Source organism: Manis javanica, chromosome 5, assembly GCF_040802235.1.
Source record: "Manis javanica isolate MJ-LG chromosome 5, MJ_LKY, whole genome shotgun sequence".
NCBI lineage: Eukaryota > Metazoa > Chordata > Mammalia > Pholidota > Manidae > Manis > Manis javanica.
The window spans coordinates 13,138,795-13,158,605 of NC_133160.1; the positions used below are offsets into that span (position 1 = coordinate 13,138,795).

At 50.3% G+C, this 19,811-nt stretch overlaps 1 protein-coding gene across 1 annotated transcript; it reads right to left on the minus strand.

The window, feature by feature from the left end:
- Positions 1 to 469: 469 nt before the first annotated feature.
- On the minus strand, positions 470 to 7,090 carry MMP9 (matrix metallopeptidase 9). The gene is made up of 13 exons (XM_017653419.3): positions 6,905 to 7,090; positions 6,158 to 6,390; positions 5,663 to 5,811; positions 5,243 to 5,371; positions 4,980 to 5,153; positions 4,577 to 4,750; positions 4,079 to 4,255; positions 3,818 to 3,973; positions 3,056 to 3,341; positions 2,795 to 2,934; positions 2,325 to 2,475; positions 2,126 to 2,229; positions 470 to 785 (listed from the first exon to the last, which is right to left on the minus strand). Exons 1-13 carry the CDS (start codon positions 7,040 to 7,042, stop codon positions 667 to 669), a joined length of 2,130 nt encoding a protein of 709 aa, XP_017508908.2. The 5' UTR covers positions 7,043 to 7,090; the 3' UTR covers positions 470 to 666.
- Positions 7,091 to 19,811: the final 12,721 nt, after the last annotated feature.

Here is a 19,811-nt window from a genome sequence, read left to right on the forward strand (position 1 = left end):
ACAACATGCAGATTCACACACACACCATTATTCTAGTATGAATAGTCACACCCTGCACACTCTCCAAGTGTGTGATCCCACCACAGAATCATCCTTGTAACTGAGATGGACTCTCTGGGGACAGAACCTGGAGTCTGCATTTTAAGCCAGTTCAGGGCACTTAAGTTTGAGGACCACTGACAGAGAGGTCCTTTAGGACAGAAACAAACACTCCAATGCATCTCTCTATTCCCAATGCCCAGCATTATACTGGCTCCAGGTAGGGGCTCAATGAATGTTTGATGAATGAATAATAGCTTGGCTATTTCCTTGGCTATAAAATAGGAATAATCACATTAACCTTCCTAATAGGAAGGAGTAAATGTTAATATTTATGAAGTGCTTGGAAAACTGCCTGGCAACTAGTAAGCATTCTATCAGTTACATACGTGCATGCATGCATACATACATACAGAAATAAATCTCCTCCTCAAGGTTAAAGAATCCAAGTTTATTATAAACATTCCAACAAAAAAGGAAGGTGTGAAGAGAGAGCCCAGCCCATCTCCACTCCTCCCTGTCCTCTAGAACAGACCAACCAATTTGTATCCGGCAAACTGGCTCCTTTCCCATCAGGACAGTCCCCTTGGGGACCCACACTGAAGTGCCAAAGCAGGATGGGGAGCCCTAGTCCTCAGGGCACTGCAGGATGTCAAAGTTCACATAGCCCACTTGGTCCACCTGGTTCACCTCATTCCGGAAAGTCACACGCCAGAAGAAGTGCTGGTGGCAGAAGTAAGCTTTCTCTGCAGGGGAGAGGCAGGTACAAGAGGGGTGATTCCAACCCTCCTACATATAAATACAGAAACAGGAGCACAATCTTTACAATCATCCCTCCTGCCCTCTCTAGATCTTTCTAAGGTTTTCACATGACATCTTCATCTCCCCCACAGAGATGCTGGAGGGCACAGACCTCATGTCCAAAGCACTGGTATAGAGCCTGGCATATAGTAGGTACTCAGAATCATTCATTCATTTGTTCAGAAAATCCATTCATTCAGTCAACAAATATTTACTGGGCCAAGCCTGTTAGAGGCACTGAGGATACAGCAGAGAAGTACAGGCATGATTTTAGTTCTCTGTGCTTACACTCTATCAGGGTAAAACAGACGATTAACAAGCTAATGCGTAAATAAGTGAGATTGGTTTTGACAATATAGAAAGCTATAAAGGAAATGAACGCAGGTAAGTGAATAGATAAGGAGGGTCAGAGAAAGCCTCTTTGCAAAGGAGAGGAAGGCAGCTCGGTGACAATCTCGGGGTCACCCGAAGGATAAAACCTTCTCGGCAGAGGAAACAGCTGGCACAAAGACCCTAAACTAGGCATGATCCTGATGTGCTCAAAGAGCAGCCGGAGGCCTGTGTGGGTGAAGTGGAGCAGAGAGAATGACTGTAGTAGTGTGAGGGAATGAGGAAGGGAGATGGGAAGGATCAGATCATGTTAGTGTATTTGACCTTAGAATAGGTCATCCCGAGACCATTGCCCTTCAATCCTAACCCCTCCCTACTCCCAGAGAATATATTAAAAGTATTGGACAACCAATACAGCTTGGACCAGTGTGTTTGCAAAAGAGATGATGAAAAGTGAATATTTTGGCAGTCAGCAGAACTAGTCAACTGAATGTGAGTGGTGAGAAAAAGAAAGGAAGGAAGTACAACTCCAGCTATCATCCCCATTTTACAGATGGGGAAACTGAGTCTCCATGTATAGCAGTGACTTGCCCAAGGACACGCAGCTAAGAATTATCTTATTTTCATTGTATTCCCAGCCTGGCACATTATAGGCACTTGATAAATATTGTCTAATAAAAGAATGAGCCTCCATGCAAATCATGTGCCCTGTACAGTGGGGTGAAAGAGCTTCCAGCTGGAGAGTCCCACATCTGGTTGTGCCCCTGTGCCCCTGTATAATCTGGGGAAGGTCCCTGACTCTATAGGGAACTTATGAGTGTTGAGGCATTTGCCTAACCTTCCAAGGACTTTTTCTTTCTTGCCTAGAATGTGACTGATCACTAAGGGAGGGGAGTCTAGCATGGGAGATGTCTTGGGGAGCGACATGCCCCTGACCCGCGTCTGCAGCCCTAACCTCGGTACTGGAAGACGTCGTGCGCGTTCAAAGGCACCCCGGGAAACATTTGGTCCACAGGGCTGACACTGCTGGAATCCACGGTCTGTGTCTTCAGGTTAAACCTGCAGGAAGGCAGCGGGGAGACAGGTGCTCAGCCGGCGGGAAGTCGGGCGGATGGCACCCGAGCTCCCCCTGCTGGCCATCTCATTTTTCTCACCTCCAGAAGCGGGGCCCGCTGAATAACAGCACTTCACCTCGGCCGCTCCGGAGGGCCCCGGTGACTTGGGTCACCTCCCGGCTCAAGCCCAGCTTGTCCAAACGCCTCGGGCCTAGCACCGATGCGCCTGTGTACACCCACACTTGGCGCCCTGCAGGAAGAAGGGTTACAGAGGTCTGGGGGCAGGGAGGGATAACACACTTTCCTTGAATGTCAAGGGAGAGAGAACCTAGCGAAGCCTTTCCAAGTGCGTGCCCGCAGTCTCTGTGCCCAAGGAGCCGAGCCGCTCACTACGACTGTGCTAGGGCGCGCTGAGGAGGGGAACTGAAATCTAGCCCCCGCTAAATTTGCTAAATTGCACCGCCAAGAGGGGGCGCCGCACAAGACATTTTATGGATTACACTTAGTCTCTAGGTCCTCCTAGATCTCTGAGGACGGTGGCGGGAGGGGGAAAAAAGGAGGAAACTAACCAGAGAAGAAGAAAATCTTCTTGGTGAGAGGATCCTCAAAGGCAGAGTCCAGCTTGCGGGGTAGGGCAGGCCACGTGTCCGTGATACGGAAAGGACCCTGCACTCCCCGTCTCTTGCCCTCAGAGAATCTCCAGTACCTCCTGGGAACGTGAAAAGGGAATGGCAGGACATTGAACCTTGAAGCGAAGGTAGTGGGCGGGGAGGGACAAACAGGTCCCTCCTCCGAACCCCCTCCCTGAATTGCAGATCCCTGCCCCTCACCCATCCTTGAAGAAATGCAGGTGTTTCCCGATCTCTGTGATGGCGTCAAAGATGTTCACGTTGCAGGCATCCTCCGTTGGATCTATTGACACTGTAGGGGCCTCAGAAGGGCCAGCAGTTGGGGGACCCGTGGGGCCAGCTGAAGGGGGGCCTGTAGGGCCCGCAGTGGGGCGCTCTGAGGGGCGGGTAGTGGGAGGTCCAGTGATGCAGACTGTCGGGAGAGCAGTGGGCTGGGACTCAGGTGTGGTGGTGGTTGGAGGCCGTGGTTCTGGTTCAGGGCGAGGACCTAAAAAGAGACACCAGATGAGGTGCCCCTATTCCTGTATATCACTGTGCCCATGGATATCTGCTCCCCAAAGCCTATCAATGAGCACCCTGGCACTCACTCTCCTCACTGTAGATGCTGGAGCCTGCCTGCCTCCAACCACAGACATGCAGCTTCCTTTCACACACTCACCTTTCATTCCAGCCACATTTAGCCAATCCCGGGGCTGTGTCCTATGAACACAAGACATGCAGGAACACCCCTCCCCACTTCCAGGCTAGTGGGAGAAAAGCATCCAGGTGAAGGCTGGACTGTCTTTTGTAGAGTCTGGATTCTTTATCACCATCTCCAAGCATTGACCCGGCAGCAATTGGACCCAGGGGCCCTGGGCTTTCCCGCAGATACTGAGGTCCCAACCTTTCCCCATCCTCATTCTCCCTAACTAGCCCTTCCCAGCCCTTCCCTCTCCTCCCTCCATCCCCGGCCCACAACCTCACCATACAGATACTGGATGCCCTTCACATCGTCCTCATGCAGAGGCGACTCCTCAGTGTAGCTGTACATGGGGTACATGAGCGCTTCTGGTATAGATGAATGATCTAAGCCCAGCGCGTGGCCAAACTCGTGTGCCGCCACAAGGAACAGGCTGTATCCTGGTCGAAAGCGGGAGTCTGATGTGAGCCCTGGGCCGCGCTCCCAGCCCTGACCATCCCACCACTACCACCACCACTGCCCCGGAACCTGGGAACCCTGCCTACCTTGGTCTGGGCAGAAGCCCCACTTCTTGTCGCGGTCGAAGTTCGAGGTGGTGGCGCACCAGAGGTACCCATCACTGCGGCCTTCTCTGGTGCAGGCCGAGTACTCCTTGCCCAGGAAGATGAAAGGGAAGGAGCACAGTTCCCCCGCCGAGTTGCCCCCGGTCACCGTCGAGTCAACTGGAGAGACCAAGGAGCTAGAGAATCTTGGTGGCCTATTTTAAAACCCTAGGGGCCGTTGCGGGCACTAGGCGGGTGGGCGGGACCTGGGGACCTGAGACCAAGAAAGAGGCAGCTGGCTGGGCTAAAAGCCCAAGCCACAAAGATCGGGTGGAGACCATTAGAAGTCAGAGGGTTGTGGTGATAGTGACAGAGCCACCGCGGTCCAGGGGACCAACCAGGAGTGGAGAGACAAACTGACGGTGCGGGGGTGGAGCCACGTTTCGGGGACCAATCCAGGATCAGGGGCGTGGCTGAGTCTGGTGGGCGGGGCAGAGTCACCTCGGGTAGGGCAGAAGCCATAGAGCCTGTCCTGGTCGTAGCTGGAGGTGGTGGCGCACCAGCGGTAGCCGTCCGAACGACCTTCGGTGGTGCAGGCGGAGTAGGAGCGGCCCTCGAAGGTGAACGGAAACACGCAGGGCTTGCCGTCCGCATTGCCGTCCAGGGTGTAGAGTCCTGGGGAGGCCCGTACGATTACCACGAGGTGCTGAGAGATTATTGACCCACAGATCTGTGTACTCCGTCCCTCCTCTCCTCATTCCACAGATCAGGAAACTGGGCCCAAAGAACAGGAAAGCAACATGCAGGCCACACAGCACAGCGGCAGAGCTGGCATTAAAACCCAGGGTTCTGGACCCTCAAGGGTGTTCAGGGACCCCCAACCTTGCCGTGACCTTGCACTCACTCTCGCTGGGGCAGAAGCCAAACCGTTGGTCGGTGTCATAATCTGCCGTGGTGCTGCACCAGAGCATGTCGTCGGAGCGGCCGGCCGTGGTGCAGGCGGAGTAGGAGCGGCCCTCGAAAGTGAAGGGGAAGTGGCAGGGGTCGCCACCTGCGTTTCCAAAGTGGGTCGGAAGTACTACAGGGAGAGGGGGAGACGGGTCAGGATGGCTGGTGATGGGTGTAAGAAGAGAAGGGAATGGGGGCCGGGGCAGCTCAGGATCTCACCGACTCCCTTGCCCAGAGACCACAACTCTTCGTCGTCGAAGTGCGCGTCTCCCTGAATGCCCTGGCCGGGAGGAAACGCGTGTGCCAGGAGCCCGTTCTTCCCGTCGAAGGGATACCCGTCTCCGTGCTCTGAAGAAACAAGTGGAGAGAGAGTCAACCGAGTAGAACCGCGGTGATTGTGCGCCGCCCTCGGGCGCTGGACAGAGTGCGGACTGAAACCCCGCCTGTGAGCGGCTGCCCAAGCCTTGCGTCCCCCCGCTGGGCCGTGGCGGACAGGAGGGGGCAGGTAAGCGCGAGCAGCGACCAGGCTGCCCAGACAAGATAGAGAAAGCCGGTTCCAGGGCCCGCTCTACTCTCTCCGTGGTCCCCCTCATGCGGGTCCGGGCCGAGACCCGAGCTTTGCCCTTCTTGCGTTCTCACCCCTAACGCCGAACTGAATGACGATGTCAGCTTCCCGGCCGTACACGCGAGTGAAGGTGAGCGGGGTCACTGCGCTCCAGACAGCGAAGGCGCGGGCAAAGGCGTCGTCAATCACGTCGCGCGGCAAGTCTTCCGAGTAGTTTTGGATCCTGTCGAGGAAAGGTAGGAGGATAGAGGTCAGAAGTGAGAAGCCGGGGCAGCAGCGACACCCGGTGTCTCCGGGGCTTCAGCATACGCGCTATGCTTTCATCTCTAAAGCACTTGCAGGCGTATTCGTCTCTTTGGACACTCACAAGGGCCTTATCAGGAGGACTTAGATTGAGGGCCCATTTTCCCAAAGGGGAGACAGGCTCCGAGATGGAACGACTTGCCCAGTCTGCTCACTTAGTGAAACCCAGGGATCGGTCTAGAACAGGACGTGTGCACCGCGGGCGGATGAGCGGGACCGGCCTCCCCACCCCACCGCTCCTGCCCCCGCGGGGCCGAGCTGCGCACCAGTACGTGATGTTTTGGTGGTGCCACTTGAGGTCGCCCTCAAAGGTCTGGAATGTGCCCAGGTCTGGAACGCCGCAGCGGGGGGTTCGCATAGCCTGCAGGGTGGTGGCGTCCAGCTCGCCAGTCTCAGGGAGGGACAGGCGCCTCTGGAGAAGCCGCAGCACCGGACCCAAGGACTGCTTATTGTCGCTCATCTCAGCCACTTGAGTGTAGCCATAGCGGTAGAGATATTCCTGTGGATGGAGAGGCAGAGATATTCCACATCCCTGACTCTCATTCCCTGCCCTACTGGGCAGGACTCCATCCCTCCAGGCATCCAGGGACTAGCTGCCAGGCATTGCCCTCCAAGGCTCGATACCTTGGAGGGCAATGCTTGTGCCCAACCTGTGAATCTCCCTCCCTTAGACATACTCACCTCCTTCCCACCCTTTAATGCCCTGGTCAGTGCCTGCCTCAGGGCGCCCCTAGGGTTTACTGCTGTTCACCACCAGCCCGTGCCCACTCCAGAACCCTCCAGTGCCCACCCCCCATTTCCCATTGCCCACCTAGGAAACCCTCATTAACCCATTCCTGGCCACCACTGCCCAGAGCCACCACAGGACTCCCCGGTGCCTGATCCTGGACACCTCTGTTCTCCAGACACTCATATCACCCCCAACATACCCCAAAGGATCTCCTCTGAGATCCCATTCCTTTCCCAGAAATTCAGCCAGCCCTGCCCAGCTCTAGACTGGGATGTCTGCCTACCTCTGCCAGCTGCCGGTCAGAGAGATTGGCTCGCAGGTCCCCTGGGAAGACCACCACAGTAGGTTGGTGTCCTCTGGGAGCCGCAGAGCAGCAGCCTAGCACCAGGAGCGCCAGGACCAGGGGCTGCCAGGGGCTCATGATGAGGGTAGCAGTGTCTGGCTGCAGCTGCCCTCGTGGGGGCTTTAAGGAGGCACTGTTAACTGAATCAGTGACCCCGCCCCTCCCTGCCAGGCTGCGGCTGACTCAGGGGATGGGGTGTGTGTGTGTGTGTGTGTGTGTGTGTGTTGGACAGCCCCAGCATGAGAAGGCAAAGAAAGGGCTTACACCACCTCCTCCACTCTCCCTGTCCACAGGACCCCAGACCCACAGGAAACCGCAGGCCCACAGAGGAGGTGTTGGGTTTTGCAAACTGCAGAGCTTGTGAGAACTGAATGAAAGAAAGGGAGGGAGGGAGATAAGGCCAGAGGACTCCCTGAATCTGGTATCTGAAGGCTGCAAGTGGTCAGCCTAAGGGAAGGGGATGGAAGGTTCCCTTAGGCCTCTTTCTGAACCTAGTCATCCCCCTTCCTGGTCAGACGCCTCCATAGGCCCCTCCCCACACTCCCAGGCTCTGTCCTCTTTTCTCCTCCCTGAAAGCCTTCCCTGACTCAGCTTCCTCTCCCTGCTCCACCTGGGGGTGGAAGGAGTGGGTTCTGCTAGGCAGAAATTGGGGAATTCCACCGGGCAACCCCTGTCTTGCACAGGCTGAATCCGCCAGGTAGTAAAGGGTGCAGTTTATGGCATCTGGAAGCCAGCTGACGTGGCTTCACTCTCTGCCCTCAATGCCTCCGCAAACGTCCTCACCACTCTAAATTTGTTTTCTCAGCTGTAAAAAAGACCCTTTGTCCCTAAATTGATGCGAGGATAAAATGAGATCAAACACATAAAATGCTTACTACAGGGCAAATCTGGGCCAGGACCATGATTCCAACCTGAATTCAGGAGATTGGGGACTTGGGTTCTAATCTGCTGTGTGACCTAGAATAAATGCCTTCCCCTCTCTGGGCTTTAGACTCCACCTGCAAAATGGTGGTGGTTGGGGGTGTGGAGGATATGATCTCTGAACTTTCAGTTCTCCTCCCTGGTCTACCCAGCACAAGCTCTAGCCCACTTATCACCACTTATGCTGGTACCAGCAGCCCTCCTCCCTCCCTTCTTCCCGGCCAGAGTGTACGTGGGACAGGATCTGTATATGCTTTCTTCAAGGCATTATTTGGGAAGGACAATCGAAACAATTAAACAAGCTGTATTTAAAGGGCTTACTATGTGCCAGGCACTTTATATGCTTACCTAATAAACGAGTCTGTGAGATGGATACAGATAGCTTCCCTTATAAGAAAATTGAAGCTCTAAAGTTCACCAATTAATGAGCACCTGCTTTGGTTTTCACTCCCAGCTCCACCATTTCCCAGCTATGTCACCTTGGGCAAGTCACTTCACCTCTGAGCCATAATACAAATGCATTATTTGAGATTTTCTGTGTGGAGTACTGTGAAAGTTCCCTATAAGCATCTCATTTCATCCTTGCCACCATCTGTGAGCTTGATTTAGTAAGTACCCCTCCCATTTTCAGAGGAGGAAACTGAGGCTCAGAGCAGTTAAGGTACTTGCCTATGATCACACAGTGAATTAATACACAGAAACAGGAATCAAGCCTGCGGCTCCTGGTTCTGAAATTTTCATCTTTAGTATCACATACAGGGAACAGATGACCAGAGGTTAGAGGGGAGTGGGAGGATGAGATAGGGAAAGGAAGACTTAAAACTTGGAGCTTTCTCCCCTGATTCCCTGTGCCCACTGAAGATCAGAGAGGATGTTCAGGCCTTTGGAGAATCAGAGGCTAGGAAAGGGGACCCAGGGAGCCTATATTCCAGAGTTAAGAGTGCAGGGTCCTAAAGCAATATGATTTTAGAGATGGAAACAAAGATACCCTCCAGTCCAGGCATCTTCAGCTGGTGGCAGACATGGGTTTTAGGATGATCCATGAAACACCCCCAACTTGCCATCAATTGTACAAAATATGTCATATCTAAGTACATATGTCACATCTCTCAAATTTCACACTATTGACATTTAGGACTGTATAATTCTTTGTTTTGAGGGGCTGTTCTGTGCATTGTAAGGTAATTAATAGACAGCCTCTACCCACTAGATGCCATTTCCCCTTGCCAGTTGTGACAACCAGAAATGTTGCCAAACATTGCCAAATGTCCCCTGGGTGGGCGGGAGGGGCAAAACCACCACCAGTTGAGAACCACTGATATATATATATTGATTTTTCTATGTAAAGAGTCCAAACTTTTATCATATACTTAAACTATTGATGATGATGATCCTAAAACCTTTAAAACCCACTTACGCAACAAATATTTGTTGAGTTTTCAGTGGCCAGGCATTGTGCTAAAAATTAGGAATACAGGAGTGATCAAAATAACTTTGTCCCTGTGCTCATGACTGAGAATCCAAGAAGGGAAAGACTGAATGAGTAATGAATTATCTAGGAGATAGACATCACAAGAGGAAGGTGTGCTTGCTACTCTAAATATCCCCATGATGCAGATGAGAAAACTGAGGCCCAGAGTACAGACTTTATCTCCTAGGTCACAGAGCAAGCCAGGGACAGAGTAGGCAGGGCAGTAAGAAGCGGTAGCTGCAAGCCTGCACTCTGGAGCCAAACTGCTTAAGTTCAAATCTCAGCAATGGCACTGCTACAACTGACATAACCTGTCAGTGCCTCAGTTTCCCCATCTGTAAGAGGGGGTTAATAATAGTGCTTGTCTCATGGGGTTGTAAGGATCATATGCGTTAACAAATCTAAGTGCCTGGCACATGGTAATAAGTGCCTGCTGCTGTGCTTACAGTTGCCTTTGGGCCACCTGGCTGTTTTTACTAACCAGGGAGCAGGGAGAGAGCACCCCAGCAGGAGCTCTAGAGCTTGATTCCTGGAGTCCATCCAAGCAAGAACCCTCCTTTCCTCACTCCCTCCCAACTTCCTCCTTTACCCACTGCCTCCCCAACCCCCAGCAAGGGGAACTTGGGGAGAGCTTGACTTTCAACACAGCAATGTCAGGAAGTGGTTCTGGTTACCACATCCCCTTCCCCACTTCCCCCAGCCCCTCCTTCCAATGCCACAAGTTTAGCCAAGGCCCTGGGAGAGGAGGCTGAGCAGGATATACCCCAGGTGGGCTCCTCCTAACCCTGACTGGAGGCCTGCCTTCTCTAAGGCCTGCACCCAGGTGGAGCATCAGGATGGGGAGGGGGCTGATCCTGGAGCCGAGTCACCAGCTGGATGACACAGCCCTGCAGGCTGCTGTTAGTAACTCCAGGCCTCCAGACCGGAACAGCCTCATGAGATGAGGAATCTCCCCCCTCTCTAGGATGGGGGAACTCCAAACTTTTTTTCCCAAACCTAACAGAGAGGGGAGGGGCAGCCAGGCCTGGGATGCCCCGCCAGGAAGTGAGGAAGACACTTGTGTCTGGGATGAAGCAGAAAGGTTTGTTTACTGCAAGACACTGCCCCAGGGAACAGCATCATTCAAGTTCCCACCCCCCACCCACAAACACACCTACCGTCCCTAGCTCCAGGGTGGTGGCAATTATGCTGACTCTCAGAGGCCCTAATAATAATGTCATGCCTCCCACTTATCCGTATTGAGCATCTTCCGTAGGAAGCCATAGAGTATAGGCTTTGGAATCAGACCTCCTGTGTTCAAATTCCAGCTCCATACTCCTCCTGGCTGCATGACCTTAAGCAAGTCGCTTTGCCTCTCTGCCTCCATTCAAAGGGCTGTGGTGGGGATTTAATGATACACATTGCAAGTTTTTAGCACATAGTAGGTATGCCAAAAAATGTTGGGTATTATGATTCTGTTACTCTAGCACTCCCACCTTTACAAATTAAGACTTATGACCCCAGTTATCTTTACAAATTAGGATTCATGAGCCCTTTCTCTGGTGAGGAATCTGTGAGACTCAGGGGTTGCCCAAGTCCAGTCAACTTGCAAGGGAGAGATGTGAACTCAACCCAGACCTGACACCGGCACCTAGTTCTTTCCAGCACATTCGGCACATGCCCAAGCCACCTCAGTCGGCCATCATTCTAATAGTCAGTGCACTTGGTGGGGGGGTGGGGGGGACACAGTGTTGAACAATCTATCCAGTGCTGTCATGTACCTTATTACATCTGATGTGCACCAAATGGAGGATTTTCTTAACGTCCTATTTGAATCTGAGCTTTCAGACCCGTTGACATTCAGGGCAGCAGAGATCATAAATCATTTTTCAAGATGATGGATCAAAGGCCCAGAGAAGTGTTTCAAGTTGTTCACTGTCACACAGCTGGTGAGTGACAGAGCTGCCTAGGCCTTCTGACTCCAAATCTCGTGCTAAGAGCAGATCACTGGATCTGGCAAGAAGGAAGTCAGTAAGGGAAGCAGCCTGGGGGACTGGGGTGGGGGGGTGCCCAGGAGTCAAGCTGGAGGGGGAAAAGCCCAGGAACCAACAGAGAGAACAGGTGTGGGATATTTGGCTGAGCTCTGTAGGACAAAAATGGGGGATAAAAAAGGAAAACAAAAGATTAAGTAGCCAGAAGGGGCAGAGAACAGTCAAGGGGAGTTTATTTTAAAGCGAGAGGATCATGTCCATAAGAAGGGATGGTGCTGTGGAAGGAGAAATGTGCCAGTTTAGGAGGAAAGAAAATGAACCTGGGACCAGTTCCCTTGGCATCCAATTGCCCACAGGCTCTGCTTGGTGTCCTAGCAAAGCAGTTGCAGCCCAAAATACACATTTAAAAGACTGTTTTTTAATTAAGACTTTATTTTTTAAAGCAGCTCAAGGTTCACAGCAAAACTGAGGGGAAAGTGCAGAGATTTCCTATATGCTCCCTGCTCCCCCCCCCACATGCAGCCTCTCCTGTTATCAACATCCCCCACCAGGGGGGTAAATTTGTTTCAATCCATGAACCTGCATTGACACCTCATTATCACCCAGAGTCCTGTATACATTATGCTTCACTCCCTGGTGTACATCCTGTGGGTTTGGACAAATACACAGTGATGTTTGTCTATCATTACCATGTCAGACAGGGTAGTCTCACTGCCCTAAAGCCCTCTGTGATCCACTTACTCATCCCTCCTTGCCACAAACATTGATTTTGATATTTGAAAAAAATCTTTAAAGAAGTAGCCTGCATGATGGGTTGGGGGTGGGGCAGGAACTTGATAATATGGGTGAATGTTGAAACCACAATGTTATTCATGTGAAACCTTCATAAGATTGTATATCAATAATACCTTAATTTAAAAAAATTTTTTTAAGAAGTAGCTGCATGAGACAAGTCAGATCTTTGGTGGACTTCTTTATATAGTCATTTCAGAATTTAGTATGTTTTACTTTGGATGACATGGGGAAGGACACCATATTCTCAGTGACCACAACCCCTAAAGGTCTAAATCTGCTTCTGTTCACAATGGGGAAGGGGCCAGGGGAGGCTCCAATCCCAGAAATCCCAGGTTAAACATTCAGTAGTCAAATATCAATCTCAAGCTGGCCCTCCTCACCACAGTATCATAACTAGGGCTGCCGTTCAGATATTTAACAACCAGAACCCCGACTAATCAGAACAGATTCCATCCAAGGAGCTCCAGGGGGCCCCTTGGGTGGGGTGGGGGGGTATGAACCCCTTTATTCCTGGATCTGCAGTCCTAAAGGTCTGGAAGAAGGTGCTAGAGCTCTGGAGCACTTAGAAGATTCGAAGAAGTACCTGTTACCAATGGATATGGAAATATTTCAATATTTTAACAGCTGGTGCTTTATCAGTCCTGACTACAGTCCACTTCCTATAAGGAGAGGCTTCTGAAACTTGTACCTCTGGGTCAAGGGCCGGGGGGCTAAATATAGCCCCAGAGAGAATACAGGTATAACAGAAGTGTTAGGAGAAAACTTGCTCAGCAGTGATTCTCAAATTTGAATCTTCTGGGATTTTTCTTTTATAGTGATGCCCGGGTGTCATTCCCTGGAGATTCTGACTTAATTGGTCTGGAGCGTGGCCTGGGCATTGGGGTTTTTTTCCTAAAGTCCCCTCCCCCCACCCGGTGACTCTCATATGCAGCCAAGAGTTGCGAACAAGGCTACACAGGTTTCCTGAGATCTGTAAGAGACTCCAGATTAGGAACCCCTGGTTTGCATCAGTTAATTCCCTAGTCTGGGGACTTTTTAAAAATACAGATTCTCAAGAAATTCTGATTCAGTAATCAGTGGGTCCCGGAATTGGCTGTTAGCAAGCTCCTGGTTTGGAAATCTGTAACAGAGACAGTTACCACGGCCTGTGGTAACTGAGAGAGGCCCAGAGATTCTACCCCCTTGCCCCCAGCCCTCCCCCAATATAGTTGAAGCAATTGAGAACATTTTGCCAGGAAGTATCCAGAACCAATTTCCGCAGCTCTTCCTTCCCCTGTGCTGTAGGGACATTGCTTCAAATGACACGCTCTGAATCGGAGCGCAAGACACCCTCCCAGGAGAGCAGAGTCGTTTTCTGGCTGCGCGCAGCAGAGCCCAGGCCTGCTCTGATTGCCTTTTCTTCCCATGAAGCCTAGGACACCCTCATTTAGATGCGATCTGCATACATTTGCATACTGAGTTCTAGTGCCCCTCCTCCCTCCACCTCCATCCCGGTGGCATGTTAGGGAAAATAAAACTAATGTATTCACAAAGCCTGCTGAGATGTGTTCGAACCTCACGCAGAGCTGGGACTTTGATACACCTGAGGCCGAAGCGCTGGATGAAGGGATGATGCTCAGGCGCAGCGTGGATGCCGCAGGAAGGCCGGCAGGGAGAAAACAGAAGCCTCCCTGGGGGCTGGAACCAGCCGTTCCAGAGGTGCTCCTGACGAAAAGCAATGCCGGATTTCACCGGCGGGGTGGGGGGGAAGATGGGGAGCGCCAGTAGACGGGGTGGGGGGCTTCCCCTTTCAGGGGGCAGTCAGATTCCTTCCCAGTGACAGAAGAGGTCTGCTGTGGAGACCACCACTGGGGCTCTGCCAGCCCCTGCCGTGGGCTCTAAGAAGAGCCGGCCAGGTGACAGCTGGTGCAGTGGAAGGGGCTGGGCACTGGCAGCCAATAAACCTGGATTTGAACTCTGGACCTATCCTTCCCTGAGCCCAATTTCCCCATCTTTATAATGGGGGCAATAAGCTCATTCGGAGTGATGGAGCCATGTCCTTATTTGGTTACCCAGTAATGAATATCTTTTCTTTCCTAAACCCCTTCTGATGCAGGGAGAAATCAGTCAGTGGGTGCAAGTGGGAGGCACTGGGACTCAGCAGCCCTGAGAGTTCCCACAGGTCGTCCCTGAGGCGAGGTTCTGGCCGTGCTTGCAGCTGACCAGCTTCCCCTGCCTCCAGCTCACTTCCCCAAGTCTGGCCTGGAGCCTTCACAGCCCTGCTGGTGCTGGGAACCTCCAGAAACCTTTTGATACCTCCCTTTTTGCTTAAGTTAGCCACAACTAGCTTTGATTGCTTGCAACCAAGGGCCCCAATTAATATATGGAGCATTCTGCTCCTTTTCAACCTTCTAAGCATCTGGTTTTGATTGCAAGTGCCACCAGCCTCATCTCTGGCCAGAACCTCCTGAAGTTCCCACACTTCCAGGGCAACAGGGTCCAAATCCACTCCTCTCCAGCCTGTTCCCTCCAGGCCCCTCTCTGACTTCTATTCACAGCAGTCTGTCCTCTCTGGTTGTCCCCATTTCCAAGTCATCTGTATGTAATCCTGTAGTGAGGCCCCCCTCTGCGATGTCATCCAAACAGTTGACAACTTATCTAACCCTCTTAAATCTGTCCCCTCTGTGTTAGTCTGCTAGGGCTGCCATAACATACCACAGACTTGGAGGATTAACAAAAATCTATCTTCTCACAATTTTGGAGGCGTAAGTTCAAGATCAAGGCGTCACCAGGGTTGGTTTCTTCTGAGGTCTCTCTCCTTGATTTGTGGATAGCTGTCCTCTCCCTGTGTCTCCATATGATCCCCTCTGTGCATCTGTGTGTCCTAATTTCTTCTTGTAAGGACACCAGTCATACTGGATTAGGAGTTCCCCTAAAACACTCTTTTTAACTTAATTACCTCTTTAAAGACCCTATCTCCAAATACTATCACATTCTGCATTACTGGGGGTTAGGACTGCAACATTGAATATGGGGAAGGGCCAAAATTCAATCCGTAACACTCTCTATCCTCTACATTCTCACTGCCACTTCTTCAGCCCTACCACTTGTCACCTGGTAGTACCAGGTGCTCAGCCCCTCTAGCACCCAGCACCCACACTCCAGATTCATCTCCTCAGTTAGGTCTCCCTGACCATACTCTAAAAGCTTCCATAGGTCCCTAGTGTCTCCAGAATAAAGACTGAACTCCTTAGCCTGGCACCCAAGGCCTTTCAGGACCCAGATCCAACCTGCTTTTCCAATCATCATTGCAATTCAGGTCAGGAGAAATGACACCATTGTCTAGCACCTTGCTATTCCAAGAGCAATTCATTGGACCTCCTCCATCAGCATCACCTCGGAGCTTGTTAGAAATGCAGAATCCTGGGCCATGCCCCAGACCTGCTGAAACGGAACTTGCATGGCCTGCACACACCCCATACTGAAGTTTCAAGGTTTACAGACACCAATGGTGTCAAGAGACGGCCTCATAGGAGTGGGACCTGTGGTCACAGGAATGGGTCAGAAACTTGACTGTGGCCTGACAGAACCATCCAATTCACAGGAGTCTGGGATGCACAGCAGTGACAATTCTGAACAAACAAATGAACCTGGCTTCCCAAGGCCATTGGCAATGCCAACTCACAAGTAGAAACAAATGAAAAAGATGTCAGAGATGGATCCCTGATGTGAACAGCAAGGTTCTGTCTCTCGTTTCCATTCAGCAAACATTTACTGAGGCCCTGCTGAGTGCCAGGCCTGATGCTGAGCGTTGGTGTAGGCAATGAAAGGAGAGATTTCCGTGAACACATCATGCCCTGGACTCTGGACTTTTGCACTCTTCATCCTGCCACCCTGCCTTAAACTCTTCCCATGCCTCCCCTCTCTGCCCTCTGCATGCCTGGCTAAATCATGTTCATATTTTATATTTCAGCTGAGATGTTATTTCTTCCAGGAAAATGCTGCTGACTGCCCCAAGCTGAGAACCTGGGAAGGGGGGCTCTTCCATGGTCCCATGACTCCCCTCAGCCCACCACTTCCCTTATTATGGCATTTTTCATAATTTGGAGTGAATTTCCTGTTTATTCATCTCTCTCTCTCCCTGCAGGCTGAGATCATTCTGAGGGCATAATGCTATGTTCACTTATCTGCTGTGTTCACTACATTCACAGGAATTTCTTAAACATAGAAAAATAGTAGTGATACTAGTCAGCTTTTTTATTTTTTGAGCTCATACTACGTGCCAGGCAATGTCCAAAGTATTTATATATATTAACTCATTTAATCCTCACATCTATGCAGTGAGATGGATGCTGTTATTTTTCCAATTTCACAAAGACAGAGAGACTCAGAGAAGTCAAGTAACTTACCTAAGGTATCACAGCTATTAAATGACAGAGTAGGGATTCAAATACAGGTAGTCTGGCTCCAGAATCTGCATATTGGAAGAGGGGGTGATTGACTGTATAGGGGAGAGGTCAGAGGTCAGGGCAGGCTTCAGCAGGAACCTGAGCCAGGTTTTGAAGAGTGTACAGGAGTTTGCCATGTGAATAAGCAGCAGGGCTTCGCAGACTTGACAACTTCCAACCCAGCACCCCCATGTCATCGCAACAGCATTTTCCTGGAGGGCAAAAGAAAAGCAACTGACAGCACTCCAGACACTGGCCCATGAGGCTCAGAGAGGGTGAATGCCTTAGACAGCGTCCAGTTTCAGCCTGAGTCACCCACAGGTGGGGCAAGGTGGTTTGTACACACCCTGGGGCTCGGGCCTTCAGTCCCTGTGTGGGTGTAAAGTACACCCTCCTCCTTGCTTGCTCCAAGATTCAAGTCTCACTCCTAAACCTCGTCCCCATTCCTTGCAAGGATTGGCTCACCAACCTCAGAAGGAAGGTCCCAGTGAGCTCACCTTAGGGCAGGTGAGGCCCAGAGCAGATTTGGGGAATGTGAGGAGAGTCAGAGAGTTTCCCCAAAACCCTACTCAGGAGGTCTTCAGCCTGACCTTACAGACTCTGGGAGCCTCGTCTGGCTCAGGAGTCCCTCAACTTTTAAAGCCCCAGAACCCTTTTAAGAAACTGGATCTGAAGGGAACCCCAGTATATAAAACAGATTAAAAGGAGGTGCTCTTCTGCTCCCCATCTCCACGGACCCTGTCCCTGGGAAGGACCCTGAACCCGGACCTAGCCCAGCCACTTCTTTTTACTGTTGGGGAAACTGAGGCCTGGAGAAGGAAAGAGATTTGCTGAGAACACAGAGCGAGTCAGGGCCAGCACCTAGACGGAACTCAGGTCCCCGGGATTGGACCAGCACGCTTCTGTGTAAACACCACGGCCTCTCCCGGCCTCTCCGTCCTGTCCTCTCAGATACAATCTGGAAGACTCCACCCACCACCTTCACTCCCATTCATTTATTCTCTTAGCAAACCTTTACTAAGCTCCTTCTAAGTCTCAGGCACTGAGCCGGCCCCTCACCTCAGGGGCCGGTTTATCGGACTGCTCATTGTACTATTCCTGCAGTTTTCTGAGAGTTTGAGAGGTTTTTTTAATAAAAAGTAGGGGGGGAAATAAGAAGTCAAGATAATGGTTATTCCATGAACGGGCAGAGCAGGAGGGGTCTTGGGGAGCTGTGTGTGCGCATGCTCTCGTTCCTCATGTGGGACACCAGTTACATGTCGTAAAGTGGGTCAAATTGCCCCCCACCCCCTTGATATATCCACCAGGACTCTGTGAATATGACCTTATTTGGAAAAAGAATCTTTGCTGATGTATAAATGAAGTATCTTAAAATGAGATTATTCTGGATTAGTGTGGGTCCTACATCCAGTAACTGGTATCTTTCTAAGAAAAAAGCAGAGAGAGAATTGAGATCCAGAGACACAGAGACAAAGGCCCAGTGAAGATGGAGGCAGCCACAAGCCCGGGACCTCTCGGGGCCTGGAGCTGCAGGAGCGAAGGAAGGATTCTCCCCCAGAGCCTGCAGAGAGTGCACGGCCCTGCTGACACCGTGATTTCAGATCCTCCAAAACTACGAGAGTAAATCTATGTTGTTTTAAGCTGCCAGGGTTGTGGTAATTTGTTACGGTAGCTCTCGGACACTAACGCAGGTATGTCACTTAATGAAAAATCATCAAGCCGTACACTTAAGATTTGTGTGCGTGTCTCTATGTATATTATACTCCTTTTAAAATGTACTTAAAAATAAGTGAATCACTATCTACTATCAGCATTCATTTATTTAAAAAAATTTAAAAGAACGTTTAGTAAGGACATAATCTCAAAATAAAAGATGGGTCCTTAAAATGAAATCATTTGGTACTTGTCTTTCTCCTCCTGGCTTATTTCACTGAGCTTGGGCCCTCAAAATGAAATTTAACTGTATGACACTTTTCTTTCATTTGCTAAGAATTTGCAAATATATCTCAATGTAGATAAGCGCTAGCTGAAAATGGGCTACATCAGAATCACCTGGGGAGCTTTAAAAAATACAGAATCCCAGACTGAGAGGTCACCAAGACAGGATAACGAAGTCTAGAAATAGCCTGAATACATGTGGGAATTTGGTATATGCTAAAAGGTGGCATTTCAAATTAGGGGAGGAAGACAGATTATGCAATATGGTGTTGGTTCAACTGGCTGGCCACTTGGAAAAAAATAAAGCTGTGTCTCTACCTCATTCCAATCACCAAAATAAATTCCAGATGGATGAAGACTTTAATTAAGAAAAAAACACACTAAAAAGACTACAAGAGAAATGTGAGATGTTTCCCTTTTATAATCTTGAGGTAGGACTTGCCTTTCACAAACATTTACTGAATAGTTCTTCTCTACCTTTGCTTGGTGCTAGAGAGAGGCAGCCAAGGGAGGTCCTTGCCCTCCAGAAACGGTACTAGTGAGGTGATCTAAAACATTGGTTTCCAGGTTTTGAGATTTCACAACCCGCTAATAATTATTTTTAAATTATTTGCTTTTTAATAATCTTAGAGTAGAGAAAGCATTTCCATGCACAATACAAAATCACAAAACTGTTATGAAAAAAAATTAATAAATTTCACAACATAAAAACAAATGGTCAACAATGGGGTATGGGGGGGGAACTCGATAATATGGGTGAAAGTAGTAACCACATTGTTTTTCATGTGAAACCTTCTGTGGACAAAATGAAAGTTCCTGTGGCCAGGATTCTCACCTGGCCCTGGTTGGCTAGCTCACTACACACGTGTGGCAAATATGTTGCTATTGACTCTATATACGGAGCTCCGCCCAGTGTTCTGGGTTACACGGTGGCACCACCACTGCGAGCAGGAGAGCAGACGCTGGAGTGGTGGCAGCACTGAGGACAGAGGCCCAGAGGACGGCTGTGCTGCCAAGAGGCCCAGAGGCAGAGACCGGCTTGCTGCATGCAGACTTGTTCTGAGTGTATAGGATTTTAGTGACTGACCTGCCACCATGGAAATAAAGTTGAGTATAACCCTTTCACCCCAAGAATGTTCTACTATCATTTCTTTGGTCACACTGAATCCATAGTGACCTTGCCTGGGGCTGAAACCCACTGGCAAGATACCTTCATAAGAGTGTATATCAATGATACCTTAATAAAAATTTTTAAAAATAAACTTAAAAAATTAAAAAAAAAACACAAATGGTCAAAACACACAAAAACAAAACAAGGCAAATGG

What these genes read in the sequence shown, in the direction of transcription:
- MMP9 (XM_017653419.3), bottom strand. Translation starts at nt 7,042, where the DNA reads ATGAGCCCCTGGCAGCCCCTGGTCCTGGCGCTCCTGGTGCTAGGCTGC. An exon ending in GGGCTTCTGCCCAGACCAAG is followed by an intron (nt 3,974 to 4,078) that starts GTAGGCAGGGTT and finishes GCTTTCGACCAG; the next exon opens with GATACAGCCTGTTCCTTGTG. An exon ending in GGGCATCCAGTATCTGTATG is followed by an intron (nt 3,342 to 3,817) that starts GTGAGGTTGTGG and finishes GTCTCTTTTTAG; the next exon opens with GTCCTCGCCCTGAACCAGAA.